Genomic DNA, 16,211 nt, shown 5'->3' with positions numbered 1-16,211 from the left:
GAACCTTGGTGATCAACAACTTCATAAATGGATTGCAGCTACGAGCTCTGTAAACAAGGGAAAAAACAAAGACGATAACGTTATTCCATGTGAGTGTATATCAATTTTAATACCTATTATTGATTATTATTTTCATACCATGTATTATATTAACTTTTTTTATTGTAATTTTTGTATGTATGATTTTAGTGCCTACTAATCTACACCAATGTAAATAAATTATACTTTATCGGCAGCGAAAGTAAAGAGAACAATTTTCCTTATCTTATTATTCTTTATTTTCCAAACATCGAATTAACATACGGTAGTTATATCAAGTCACTACTTAATCCTTTCTGTACTATTATCTATTTTTCTAGCAGTATTTAATAAATTCCAAAATGTATCCATCTATACTTTCATCACACTTTCTAATGACATATTCGGTTTATTCATCACACCTTGATAAAAGATCCAATTGGATTAATTCAGGAATAACAATAATTGGTAATAAATCTCATTTCAGATGATCATTCCCGAGTTATTTTGCATTCAGTAGAAAACGCTACCGCATCCGATTATATCAATGCTTCATATCTAGATGCAAGTGTTTTTTTTACTTCTATTTTTTTCTGAAATATTTCGTAATTGTTTAGTAGTGCACAAACTAGTTATTATTATATTTTTATACTTCCTAGTTTATACACAGTGTACAGTTAGATAAGATAGTGTAATTAAGATTAAATTCATTATTTTCTGACCGGCTTTTTATTCTAAATCTGTTGAATCTGTTAAATGTGTTTTTTATTTACTTGACCTTTCCACTTTTTGTCATTGTTTTAATGTTTTTTTCATTTATACTTTTTAAAATCAATGTTGTAACTTAGTTTCGTTTCGTTTCGTTTATTAAACAATTTTCTACACAAGATGTAACATAGTAAAAAGCATGTGTAGAAGGAAGCCTAGATAAGTTTTTTGTTACAAACAAATAAACTTTAGGCCTAGACTCCCTGCAGTAATAAACAAAATAACAATGGTTGGGACAATGAAAAACCATATATACCAATATAAAAAAACCCCAAAAAGAAAAAAGCGAAACACCGGACAGACAAGGACTTAAATCAGTCGAGCTCATTAAAAATACTTTGTATAATGCAAAAAACAAAAGTATCGCAAATCAGTTTAAATGTAAATATATATTATTTTTTTCAATACAAACTTTATAACATATCAAAAACAATTCGTGTTTTTGTTTATAGGGAATTGAACGACCAAATGAATTTATTGCATGTCAAGGTAAGATATTATGAAGATAATTGAGTAACTTCAAACGTTACAAATATCTTTACTTGAATCTATTTGTTAAAAAAAATAAAAATTACCTCACACTTAATCAATATTTAAAATTTAAAATGTTTACACACAGGTGTACCATCTGTTTTGTAATACTAAATCAATATAGACATTTTCTTTTACCAAATCAACAGTAATAATGGTAGTTACCTTCTTAACAGTTACTATTCGTGTCAAGAAGGTAACTTATCATCTAAGTTTATTATTATTGGTTGGATAACAAAAATTCTCTTTTCACATGAGTACAATGTTTGTAATCAGTCAAAGAGTCTAGTCGAGTCACATCTTGGACCTACTATGTCGGATTTGTGCCTTTTAAAATTACTAACGCACTCAGGATATAAGATTAATATTTAGCCCAGGCTACATTAGGCACAACTACAATTTAATATTTAATAAATCCTTTATTAATTACAGGGCCGAATATGGCATCAGCAAATGATATGTGGAGAATGGTTTGGCAAGAGAATTCTACGGTTATCGTCATGGTAACAAATGTTTTAGAACGAATAAAGGTAAATTATTTAAAAATCAACGGTGTATTTGATTAGCATCAAAATAGCTAAAACAAACTTTATAGTAATTAAAGTAAATACTGCAAAAACACAGATTCTCGGTATCGTATCTAAATTTGTTAGTATCATAAGAATATTTGGAATACAACATCACATGTGTTTCACACACACTGCTATCATTATACACTAACCATAAATGTATTCGTGTTTTCAGAAAGAATCTGAGAAATATTGGCCAGATTTTTCCCATGTCAATCTGTATGGGAAAATCATTGTAACAAATGCTGAAGAACAGGAACATAACAATTACGTTATTCGAAAATTTCAAGTTCAAATGGTAATTTCGAAAATAATGTTGATATTTATTTATAATGATAATAGTCTCAAGCTGATGCAGTTGGCAATGTTACTATGAGCGCTGTTTAATGGCCGTTTTATTATTGACATTTTGAGATTATAGTGTTTGCTATTGTGAATCAAAATCACGGAAGCATGTACCGCGTAAGGTACGCAACCATGCTGTTAGAATGTTACGCGTTCAGTAAAGGCAGGCCCTACAATCATTTTCTAACTTATCCTTGCTATAGTTATTATTTTCTTTTCTTCAGAAAGACAATAATACCTTTACAATCATTATTATATTTCAGGCCTATAAATAGGATTTCCTTCTAATTATTAGTGCAAAACTAAAATAAACAAGGCCATATTCATGGCTGCAGTCGCGTGCTCAGGTTAGTGTTTACCGACCAACCGACCGACATAGTGAGCTGTAGAGTCGCCTTGCACGCACGCGACTAAAAACTGTACAAATACGATGCCATGGTACTAGTAATATGAACATTTTTACTTCAATGAGTTTAGGCTGGATATGAAGAAATCCGTATTGTATGGCACTATCACTTCATATCATGGCCAGACAAGAGTGTACCAACAGAGGTGACGCATCTGGTGGATTTCATTCACACAGCTGTTCCATCATGTAATAAATATTAATAAAAGTCAAGCGCCCTCAATATTAGCAGACGACGCTCGAGCAACGGCGCAAATTATGATTTTCGCTATCGATCGTATTTTCGCGAGATCGATAGCTATTTTTTTCACCTTGTAGTACTTATTAGTTTAATAATTATTAACATACTGTTTTTGTTCAATATTAAATTCATTTGGTTTAAACATAAACATGTTATTGTTTGACCACGCTTAAAATATAAAAAAATCTTATAAAGCAGATTTTAATCACATTTACAATCATTATTATATTTTTCTTCGATATTTTTTTTGTGCAAACCTAAAAAAACCCAAAAAACAAACAAAAAACAAAAAACTGTACCAATACGATGCCATGATACTAGTAATATATACATTTTACCTCAATGAATTTAGGCTGGATGTAAAGAAATCCGTATTGTATGGCACTATCACTTCATATCATGGCCAGACAAGAGTGTACCAACAGAGGTGACGCATCTCGTGGATTTCATTCACAAATTTAAAGATGAAAAGAAGAAAGCGCCACCAAACACTGGACCTGTCATTGTTCATTGCAGGTATGTTACAGGAATTGCTTTCACTAAGTTGTTTTAGATCTTAAATGTTTGAATAAATACAAATAATTTATATAATACCGGTACAATACTAATTTTGATAATTTCATAAAGGTGTAGGTAATAGGCCTATTTGATATATGCATTTGTAATAGAAATGTTTTAATAAGTACAATCTATTTTGTTATACATCAATAGTTAAAATACAAAATACATCATAAAATATAGTGTGTGTGCTTCATAATATTGAATTCAAGTAATGTGTTTGTTCCACACCAAAATATTATTGCTCATAATTTTATAAATATGTGTTACTATTATTGTTATTTGTTTAGCACTGGAGCCGGACGAACTGGCACTATCATATCCATCTTTGCTATGTTGGATATGGCGAAACATGAAGGAAGTGTTGATGTTTTTAATTTTGTGCAAAGCATGAGAGACAAGCGTATTCAGATGGTTGAAACAAAAGTAATGATAATATAATAAAAAATACACATCCGTTTAGTGTATGTTATTATCAGGCTTTAAACTCTGTGTTTCTATTAATATTATTATGTAGGCCCTACTACCATTTTTAACAAATTGTTATACATACAGTATTTACACTGTGATGGCCAGGCGGATTTTAATCATGTTTTAATGTAACGAGGGGGTAAGGAAGGGGCGTCGTTTGCCATACCTAAAGAGCTAACAACATCGGCAAGGGTTCGAGGCCGACTCGCTTCTAGTTCTGGTGGTGGAACAAGTCTTCTCGGATAAGGACTATAAACCGTAGGTCCAGTGTACACATTTATAACCTGTGTACACTTTAAAGAATCCATTCATTATTCGAGAAGAGTAGGGAGTTACCCCGGTGAACAGGTTCACAAAATAGCTCCTGTATCAGGGGGGTTACCACCTATCAGGACAGTGATTAATTCAATATTGGTAATTCCTTGGCCACATTGCTTAAATAAATAAATAAATAAATAGATTATATAACGTTTTGTAAATAGTATTTCTCTATACTTGTTATATATATATTCAGTGTGCACGATTTTTATCATAAAGTTTATGTATTCTGTATTTAAACTATATCTAGTCACGGATAGTTAAAGGCCATTCTATACATATAAAGTATAAAGAAAGTCAAATTATCAGCATTATAAGACTTTAAATTGATCAACAGAAAGAAGGTAACTTTATAGAAAATATTTTACAATTTGAGTCTATTTTTGTGTTTTATGTAATACATTTATATCCTTAAAGATATCATGATGATTTAACGTTTAGTTGTAAATGGTAATTTAAAATAACAGAATTAACAAAAAATGTCCGTACCTTATCTACTGTAGGAACAGTATATATTCATCTACGAAGTGTTACTTGAAATGTTGTTCTGTGGACAAACGGCAATTCCAGCAATGGAACTGGGTTATGCTTTACGTAATCTCACAACTAATGGAGTTAACGAAGAATCCATAATATTCCAACAATTTACGGTAACTACAAATTGTTTGTTTTTCTTATTTCTCATCTTTCATAATAGCGAACAATAGAGCGTGATTGGGAATAGTGTATTTCTGTTAGAAAACAATGTATGTTATATGCTGGCGCTATGTTGTATCATAGGAATATTTGTCTATACAAATCATTTAATATGTTTCACATGTTTCCCTTAGTACCATATACCTTAACTTAGCCCTTAACCTTGATGATACAGGCACTACATGTGGTACAAATGAGACGCTGTATTACCAGATATTCCTATGATACTTGACATGTTGAAACAGCAATATTTCCTAAGAAAGATATCGTTTCCGTGTTGTATGCCTACTTATTCTATTTTCATTTCTTGTCTTTTTATTGTGTATTTTTTCCACTGGTCTGTGATTCACTTTCATGATGTATAACACTATTGTAATGATATAGATGTTTTATTATCGCACAGACCCTACAAAGCATGACACCAAACACAAAAGGAGAATTTGTATCGAATGGAAAAGACAAAATGTATGTGGGTCTACCAGGTAAGCTGTTTGTGTTTTTATTATTCACTGTATGAAGCAAATTAAACACATTTACACACAGGCATATTGCTATTCTTTGTACTATAATTAGTTTGTACCGTATTGATTACACTTACGTATTTTATTTCAGAATACCTGGAACTGGTAGGTTACCCTCGACGACTGAACCGGTCTACCGATGGATATTACCTTGGAATCACATCGATATGTGATGTATGCTATTACTTATGCTTACAAAATATAAGTATACAATAAAAATACCTTAAGACCTAGAAAAGTATAAACAATAGCACATTTAAATTTTACTTTGTTGAATATTTTGTTTAAAAACAGAATATTGTTTCTTTTTTGACATTATTAGCGGATGATCATCAGATATACTGTATACTTTGTCAACAAGCCTAATATTGTGTAGCATGTATTTAAACCCCACCAAAGAAATCAATGTGTGTAATTGTGTTATGTTACTCTTTATAGCTGTACAATAGACCAAAGGCATTCGTTACAGCTCGGTCACCGATCTCGGATTCTGTAAACACATATGCTGACTTTTGGAGCATGGTATTTGATTATGAGTCTCAAATCATAGTGTCATTGAATGAGTTGGAAGACAAGTCGTATGCAAAGTTCATACCCGAAAACGTTAATGAACAACTTGAATGTGGAGAGTACATTGTCACACTTAAGTCGTTTGAACGTACAGATGAAGCTATCGTTCAACAGACACTCGAATTACAGAAGGTATAGAAACAATATATGTATCAAATGTAGTAGAAATGATCGACATTGAAAATCATCACCACCATCATCATCTTCATTATCATCATCATCGTCATCATCATTATTATCATCTTGTTCATTTCACGTGTAATCACACCTTCTATTGTTATCAGTAGAATATTGTGTTGTGTCACAACAATAAGTAGTACCTTTACCAAAAAACACAAGAGAATGCCACGATTTACATTTTCCATACCATACCTTTTTATTGTTGGTTGTGATTTCACGCACTCTATGGACTACACGTTTTAAAAGTAATTACTGTAATTAATTGTCATTACTTTTGTAGGGTAAAACAAAACGACAGATATTTCGTTTAGTATACACACAATGGCAGGTGAATAGCAGCGTACCGGACATGGATTCGTTTCTATCTCTGATATCAAGTGTGGAGAGACGTCAACAGTCTTGTGAACGATTCCCAGCAATCATTGTTTGCCAGTAAGTCGTGGAACGTAATAATTGTTATTTCAGTGAAGAGTCTTCACAGGTTATTCAAACAATGTTATATAACGATAAGGGCTGGTGATGATCAGAAAAGGATCTAAAAGATGATAAACCTAACACCTTCAAATAATTGTTAAAATAGAGTGTGCTATCTTGTTTACTCGCTTGTAAGTGTGTTAGAGAACGGCATAATATTGCAGCAAGCGGACTTTCTGAAATAAATTAAGTTACATCATTAAATGGCATGACTTAAATCGAATGTTTCAGAATGAAATGTTATTTAAAATATATATCAGCTTTATATATAATCAGTGACAGAAGACTAAACTCACTTAAGTATGCTTAAAAACACAAATATACTTCATACGGTATAATATTATCTAAATAATGCATTCATTATGTGATAAAAAGTGATTCAAGTCACTCATTTCTCGTATATAAACGATATGTCTAGTTTTATAGTTACACAAATAAATATTTCTATAAAGTAAAACACAAGAAATATCATATTATAAGAGAGGTGTAGTTCTCAACGATGTACTCCCTAAATCTTATCATATCTACCACCAATCGCCTTAATGTATTATATACTCAAGAATATGAATCCATATTGCCCCAGTTTTCATAAGAGTTGTATGACTATTCATTTAATTGTTTTTATCATTCTTCCATCCATCCATAAGAGACGGCGCAATGTGTTGCGGACTTTACTGTGCAGTGTCTTCGATTATTCAGAAAATCAAAGAGGAGACTTTAGTAGATGTGTACCATACAGTGAAACAATTACGTAAATCATGTCCATATATGGTTGATAACATGGTTAGTATTCTTTTTTAACATTTTACGAAGTTGGTGTTGATTCGTACCCATGTATTATATGTGCTTTTTTTTTCAATATGTTAATGCCCATAGTTTCTTATTATAAGAATGTACAGAAGAAAAGAGAAAAGAAAAGAAATATCAATGTAAAATGTAGCATAATTTCAAATACCCATAACGCTTTTTATTGTATTTAAACTCACAGAAAGAGACCTAAATATTACCAAATATATGTTTTTGCATAGCTCATCTCATGTGTAGAACATGATTAATGCTAGGACACTAGATTGTTTACATTAATCAGAATTGAATGTTATATTTCATATTGTTCTCCTTTCTATTTTTTTTTACTCTAGGAGCAGTATCAGTTTTGCTACGATGCCGCCGCATCCTGGCTAGTTCTCAAAATTACGAAAACGTAAACAAATTCAAAATGATTGCAATCTGATATCCAGCAACAAATGAAAGTTTAAAATCATAAATTATAACATTCCTAACATTACGAAAACGTAATATGTATTTTTTCAACGAGTTTGTTTCTAATATTTTACTGTGGCTAATATTAGGGTAGTCACAATATCATAACTTGTACTTATATTTAGTAAACCCAAATTAATTCTCTCCATTAACCTCTGCCAATAAACAAATAAATAAAATAAAATAAAACAAAAGAAATATTAACAGTGTATATAGGCAGGAAGCATATCTTATAATAGAGTCGTGTGTGGCGTAATAATAAACGTTTTATTATGTAGAATGTTGAAAGTGTCTGTGCAAAAAATGTTTTTGAAAAATTCTTTAAAATGTACTGTACACTAATATCTTCAGTTTTTTATCCACTACGGTACTTTAGAATTTTTGTTTATTCTGAACTATTTTAGAGCATAATATTAAACTGGTAGTTATATATTATTTATATCGTTTTTTTATATATATTATTCTCAGCATTAATTGTCAAATAGCGATCTATAAATAATAAACTATTCAATGACTTTTCAATATAGAGGAATATCAATAATGAATAATGTTTTCTACATTACTTACCTACAAATATAATATAGACCTCCTATTGTCCACAAGAACAAAAAAACCCTCAAATACACGATGCTTTTTATTGATGATTAGTATGCACATTATTGTATAGCAGGGTAATTTCAAAGGAAACATTACAAATAAATTTATTATAAGGAAAACTGGAAATCTGCATAATGTAACAAAACATGGATAATCAATAACGCTTTGTCGTCTTTTTTTTATTGGCAATGTTAGTAAGTGTCTAAAGGAAATAATTCTTATGATAAACAAAAAAAAACGGGAATTTAGTTTCAATGAAGTAACAAATGAAAGTTTAATATAACTGGTTGTAAGATTAGAGCTACATAAAATAACAGATTGTAGGCCTATTAATACCAAAATAACCATAGCACATTACTGCAGTGTAGTATAAATAAATCAATGTATGCTATCAAAAAAACTCTTGAACATTTTAAGTGGTAGCGAAATATTTACATTTTGAAACTTCTTGTTCTAGATTTTGTAATAATGTTATCAAATAGGAAGTTACATCTAAAAATGTTTAGAAACTATTGAATAATATTAATACTGTAATTTGTTTAATATTGTTACGGAGTACTTCCTCATACTGATATTAGCTTCAATAAATTATAATTGAATAGAAACAAGTGTATACATTTATTTTTTGTGCATTTAAAATAATAATAATTCAAATTGCATCTCATTTTTGTATTTATTGTTTATATGCTACTGGCCGCTGGTCTATGTATTATATAAATTCATGCCCTAAACCAAGAGTCTCGGAAAGAAAAATAAGATTTGGAAGGCAATACCATTGTTGGGAGCCGAGTGGACAGAGAGACTCGGGTTAAATTCCTGACAACTTATAATCTACTTAGCTGTAAATGAATACCTGGTTGAAAATACTAGGGAGGATACGGCGCCATGGAAATATATTGCTTAGGTGGATTTTGATGTAATATATATATATATATATATACTTGCTTGATCCCTTGTCTAATAATCATCATTATAAGTTATTCATCTGCTAATGTTTCCGGTTGTAAGTTACTGTACATTGCGTTTTTTTCTAGTTGGCGCGGTATTACTTTAACTGATATTTATATATATTATATTAATATTGTTACTGATATTTCATGATTTAATTCACTTTTGTGTATTAAATAGATGTGAATGTCGGTACGTGCATGCATATGTGTCCATGAATGTAGGTACACAAAGCTTGGGATAGGTAACAACATGAACAGAGAGAGTCGACGGTTATCATCTGGAACAAATGATGATATACTGTTAGCATTCAAATACCAGAAAAAGTTTAATAAAAAAAAAAAAAAAAAAATGATTTAAAAAAAAAACATTAAACGAAACATTTGATATCAACACAAGGCAAAAATATAATGGATTATTGAAATTGATCCTGACATGACTATATATTTTTTCATTTAGCATCCATTCAACAATACATTTAAAATTCTTAACAAAGAAAAAAAAACAAAACAAACAATTGGAATATTAAAAATGATTAAACCCAAAGTGAATGAATGCAAGGACGACCCATAAAATCGACATGTCAATTTATTTCCAATGGGGTCCATTGCAAGAGAAATCAGAATCATAAGAAAAGCAAATGGAAATGTGAAAGACATAATAAAAATCACATATAAAATGTTAAAAAGGTAATATAAAAAATGTACTATAAAAAAAAGATATATATAAATATAAAAAGTGAAGAGCAACAATATCATAAAACCGGAAAAAATAAAATCAGATAGGAATATCAACGATGAGATACTTTCTTAATTTAATTTTAAAAATAGATTGATTATTGATGGATTTTAAAACAAGCTATCATTAAGAAAAGAAAAAGGGATACTAACTTTACATTTTTAGAATAAGTGTAAGTTAATAAACTTATAGACCTACAGATTGTTTTAGCCTAAGAATATTCATTTTGTGTCTAAATTACTTCGATATAGTCAAAGTGTTTTATATACCACAATTTGACTCGGCGTCGTTTGTAAGTTTCCATTGATGATGATAGCACAACATATACTTCCCTTTCATTATTTTACCCTTGGGTTTTCTCTTTCGTTATGTGCAGTTTTTAATAAATTGTTAAACATTTAACATTTAATCAATTACGTCATTTTACACAAGCTATTGTTCCTGTTTGATGTTGCTTTCTGTAGCTTGTACACATATATAGTGATAAAAGAACGTTATCTTTCACTTTATGTCTTATTTGTAATATACAGGTCGAAACATGAAGTACTTGACTAAGTATACGTTGGCAATATTTGGTTTAATGCTTCTAATATTGAAATGTCAGGGTAAGTAAATGCATGATTTAATATAACTCAATTTGCTCTGAGAGAATTTAATTGGAATTTGCATTTAGTGTCATTTTATTTTTCTCAATAAACTGGTCATGTACTTATTCAGTGTATAAATGTCCTCTATAATGTTGGTGTATTTCAATATCGTAATTATTATCGCAGTACACTTTCATAACATTAGTGCCCCTAGCTGGAAATACCACCTGTTAACGTCGGGAACGTAGAGTATAGCACATTCTGTAATCAACTAGTGCCGTATAGTATATTGCCAATCCCAGAGTACTCAGTGATACATTTAGTGAGGAAAGAAAACAGGAGATTGTAATTGCATGCATATATATTATTCGCATTGACCTTATTAGGCATAACGACATAATACTACTCGTTTACTGTTACCAGGGAAGAGTTAAATTATCGAATTGTCGTGCGCATGCTTACGCCATTTGGCCTTACAAAGGTGGTCAGTAATATATTTCATATCATTAAAACTGAACTACATGAGACTTATATATTGCAATTTCCATGGACTTAACTGCTGTATTCCATCAGCTTCAAACATAATGGGTCTAAGGTACTGGAGACTATTTTCTTTCATATTTCAGAGGATCTAGCAGCTCTGTTTTTCAAAGTTGTCTTAACTTAACCCTGGCCACAGTGATTATTTGCTTCACAGTTATTTATATTTGCTTACAGGTCGTATACATAATTTGGTAGGCTGGTCAGCGAAACCGCAAGTTATGAGAAATCAGGATTCAAATTTTATTGGCTATACATTTAAAGATGATATTACTCAAGACATTACATTAGGAATACTGAATGATCAACGAGGAAAAAACAATGTAACTTGGAACACACGAACACCAATTATTGACGAATCCTACGTTTTTCCATCTGGCTCTTTAATTGAAAACAAGAATGCCGGATCCCTCAATAGACTTGGTGTTGTTATTAAATCATCCAATATACCAGAACAAGTTGGTGTATTTTCAATTAAGGCAAACTTTGAAGGAGTAAGCACAAGAACGGCAATTGTTATAATTCGTAAAGCAGGTAAAAGAATGTTAGTGTATTGTCTCATACAACAAACATTCTCTCATACAACAAAGTTGTTAAGTTAAGCCTCCACTGATTGTTAGGGCGTTTCTTGTATGAGAGAATGTATCTGGTCGGTAAACATCTGTGATAATACCACATTTGGCTCTGTGGTCTATGGTATGATAGGTAAGCGACAGATCACAGGTTCGAATTCCGCATTTTTACATACAATTAAAAATACGGAACTTTCGCCGATGAGCTATGCTCGACGCGATTATAAGATTATGTTCCGAATATGAGCACTGTTTCTATAATTTGACAGTATGATTTATATATAATTTACACAGTGATACGCAACACCATTGATTTATATAGAAAGCCAACAACATAAAACGAATTGGAAAATATGTTTTTTTAAACTACTCGTATCAAAAACATGTACATTAAATCAAATTATGTTTTAAAATTACAAATCACTCTTGCCTCTTGTACAAAAATGAAGTTGTTTGTACTAGTAGCTCTCGAGAAAATGCAATTTCAGTTTACTTGTTACTTTAAGACTGCTCGCCGGCTTTTGAAAATTATGTCCTATCTTTTAACACGAGCAGATCTGAAAATAATACTAAAAAGTGTCCCAGAATTGGTAAAGATCTTGCAATAACTTTTTGAGTATTCCTGCTAACAATTTATTTTTAAAAATGTTATGTCTTTTAGGAAATGTGGCCAAGGATTACCAATAGTAAATTAATCACTGTCCTATCAGATGGGTGGTAATCCCCCTGATACATAAATTTCTCCATTATCTACTGATTTTATCAAATGTGTACAAACAAGTAAATTTAATAACTTGACATGTTTTTTTTTAATTGTGTATAATATTTAAATTGTTTTAAATAATTTATGTCAGCTGCTGCTTTGGCAAATTTCTTCAAATGAGGGCCCCCAGTTGTTGCCAATACATAATCGGAGTAAATATGAAGGATGAATATATGAATAATGGCTGACTGGATACATGTTCTATTAAACATGCATTCTCTGGTTTAAATTTGGGTTGGCAAATATAAATAATTTTGACTATTAAATAATTTTTCTTTTTGTGATTCAGAATATTATTGATAGAATACTGTAGGATTAATATCAATCTTTTTTTTGTTTCTAGCCACTATCACTTTTTTAAAGAAAACAGTGACAGTTGGCATTGGAGAATCAGTTACGTTGAATGTTAGTGTGACTCAGACTGGTGACCTCAAATGGAGACACAATTATGGCAACATCACATGGACCAACATACATTCAATCAAGATTGATAATGTACGAGCACACGATGGCGGCGTATATGAATGTTTCCATGGCGATGAACCTGACGGTAACAACGGTATAATGAGACTAATTGTAAGAGGTAAACATAGATTTAAAAGTATATTTATCCCCACTTTCTAATAGTAGATTTGAGATATCGAAGAGAGTTTGATTTATTTTCGGAAACAATTGGAATATTCCAACGAGTGCATCCGATAATAACGGGTGTGAGGAAGTGTTGTAAGTGGGATGCACGAAATGCATAGTTTCATTATCGTAGCGATATTGTTGGCTCAATCGTATATGGTGTTATATGGAGGCCTACTACAAAAATGTACGAATGTGTACGAGAGAACACTAAAACTGCAACCACTGTGTGACGGACTATAAATTATTTTACCGCACAGTAGGAAACAGTACGATTTTCTTCGTTTAACATTCTTTAAATATATGGCAGGTTATTTGTTTTGTTTTTCTTTTTGTTGTATGTTCGTTAAATAAATATGAACTTGTACTTGCCTGGAAAGTTCACCCTTACACTAACAATCTCTTAAACTTTAACATTTAAAAACAACCACAATAAAAACCACCATAATGGTTTCGGCTGAGATGGAAACATTTGAGAATATATAATCCGTAATACTTTAAAAAAAAATTAACACCATAATGAGTCCTACGAAATTACATTTATCAATAACTTCAAGCCTATATCAATGAAGTATTTTAGTTCACATCATCATTACGATTCTGGGAGCAAACATATGCATAAACCTTAAAGATAGCTAAAACAGGGAAAGAACAGTTTCTCGAAATGTCGGAATTTCGGTAACCTAATAAAATTGGGCCGATGTACAAATCAGAAAGTAATTTGAAATAATACTTGAACAAGTACATTTCCAGATTGTCCATCCCCAAAGTGGAATCCACCAGCTTGTGAAATGGAATGTCCAGTGTGTTACAATGGTGGAGTTTGTGATGACAAAACGGGGTTGTGTATATGTACTTCTGGATTCAAAGGAACACAATGTGAAACAGGTATTTGAGATTTATTTAAATACTTTTTAAAATAATTATGATAATACTATACTGATTTTATATACATTAGAATAATTTGAAATGCTGTATGATATAATGTTTTGCATTTATACATTTTTAGAATCTTTCAGTGCATCTAGAATGTTGATACAAATATATCAAGTCAAATAAGTTAAAATTATTACTACTAAAAATTGTTTGAATAATAACCACACATTGAAGTTACTCTATTTATAGCATGTGGCCTTAATAGATTGGGCCGTGATTGTCCGAATTCATGTTCTGGCAATACAGATGGTTGTAGAGGTAAATTGGTCTGTCCTCCAGATCCTGTTGGCTGCAGTTGTACTGCTGGATACCAAGGATTGGATTGCAAAGATGGTAAACAATAAATAAGCGTTTCGCTTCAAATTTAATTGAAGTTATGTACATGCTCAATAAAACAAAATTGTGGAGGCTGCTTATAAATTACAAAAATAATACAAATATGGATTAATTTCGAGGTTTGTGTGCGAAAAATAAAGGATTTTTGAAATATAGGCCTAACACTATGTGCATTCATAACACTGGTGGGTTATACGTACTGATGTTTGTTTTAAGATTGTGATGACGGATATTATGGTGCCGGATGTCAAATGAAATGTAATTGTGACAATTGTGACAATGCAATAGGTTGTTCTCCTTCTAGTTGCTTTGAAGGATATGAAGGACCGCAATGCCAAGGTATTGAGTAATCTGTTGGCAAATATTTTTAATTCAAAGTTTATTTTGTTTTTAGTACTACTCTCTTTCTTATCTTAAATGTTTTAGAATTATTTAATTTATATAACAGCATCGATCAACAAAATTATACCTCATTGAAATAAATTGTTATACCAATCTTCCATTACTCAAACATTTAGGCCTACGATACATTTACACTTTTAAAGGGAGGTAACATCAGTAATATAAACGATATTCTGTGTGTGTACTGGTTAACATCTTTTTTTTAAACCTATTAATTTTTAGGCCTGTGATATTTGGAAAGAATAAAACAATTTTTAAATTGTCTTTGATTTTAAACTGTACTATCGCAGTGTTAGATTTAATTAGTTTTAACACAGAATCATCGAAAGATGTTCTTATTATTTAACTGCAGTATTGCAAAATGGCACATGCCCGATGGGTTATTTCGGCGAATTATGTAACTACCCATGTCATTGCAACAACTCTGATAGTTGTAATCGGGAGGATGGAAGCTGTGATGATGGGTGTGATGAAGCATGGGCTGGACCAAACTGTAGTATCGGTACGTCTATTTATTTTTATATAGGTTTGACGTGACTTTTTAGGCCTATTAGTTTAAATATCACTAATTGTTGAACTTTCCTGCAGGAACAAGACTTAGGCCTAATGGAAGGGTATATTAGTTTTAAATTATTAAGTACGCTCTCTGTTAAATACGGTAATCAAATAAATGATGTTATTTACATTTACCTTTAAAACAAATAAAATAAATTCCATTTAGTAAATCACGTTAAATAAAAATGGGTACTGTAGATAATTAAATATCCATTGAGTGTTTAATCAATATTAGGACATTTTAAATATGGATATTGCTAACTAATTGTAACCTTCTGGATGTTATTAAGCTTTGCCTTACTTGAGAGAACAACCAAGAGTCATTAAACAGATGGCAACATCCATTTCTTTTGACGTAAACTGGATTCATGGTGAAGATTATGGAACAGGAATCATCACAGAACATCAACTTTGGTACAGATTGAATACAGATAGCAAATGGTTAGTTGTCAGTAGCCGAGATACTAATATTGTGAATGTAACTGGTCTTGAACTTCATGATACAATTCACTTTTACGCTCAACAATCAAGGGACGTTTATGATGATACAGAATCTACAGGTCCGCCAAGTCCACAAGGGGAAACGCAAACAGTTTGCTCAGGTAACAAAATCGGTCTACATGTCTAATTTTACTCTGCGTATGTAATAGCCATCATAATGTGATATTCAACATACACGTT

General features: G+C 31.1%; 1 protein-coding gene across 1 annotated transcript in view; it reads left to right on the top strand.

Annotated features, from left to right (window-relative positions):
* LOC144843313 (receptor-type tyrosine-protein phosphatase T-like) overlaps positions 1-16,211 on the top strand; it is a 75,917-nt gene that overhangs the window by 19,502 nt on the left and 40,204 nt on the right. Inside the window, exons 19-31 of the mRNA XM_078700106.1 lie at positions 2-89; positions 506-582; positions 1,239-1,275; positions 1,750-1,847; positions 2,062-2,184; positions 3,231-3,394; positions 3,727-3,862; positions 4,729-4,875; positions 5,325-5,403; positions 5,534-5,616; positions 5,881-6,144; positions 6,473-6,624; positions 7,314-7,449. Of these exons, the coding sequence (XP_078556232.1) occupies positions 2-89; positions 506-582; positions 1,239-1,275; positions 1,750-1,847; positions 2,062-2,184; positions 3,231-3,394; positions 3,727-3,862; positions 4,729-4,875; positions 5,325-5,403; positions 5,534-5,616; positions 5,881-6,144; positions 6,473-6,624; positions 7,314-7,449 (1,584 nt within the window). The remainder of the gene's footprint in view (position 1; positions 90-505; positions 583-1,238; positions 1,276-1,749; positions 1,848-2,061; positions 2,185-3,230; positions 3,395-3,726; positions 3,863-4,728; positions 4,876-5,324; positions 5,404-5,533; positions 5,617-5,880; positions 6,145-6,472; positions 6,625-7,313; positions 7,450-16,211) is intronic.

This window comes from Antedon bifida, chromosome 5 (assembly GCF_963402885.1).
Source record: "Antedon bifida chromosome 5, ecAntBifi1.1, whole genome shotgun sequence".
In the NCBI taxonomy this organism is placed as follows: domain Eukaryota; kingdom Metazoa; phylum Echinodermata; class Crinoidea; order Comatulida; family Antedonidae; genus Antedon; species Antedon bifida.
The sequence above is the reverse complement of the archived record's forward strand: the minus strand, read 5'-3'. Positions and strand labels throughout refer to the sequence as shown.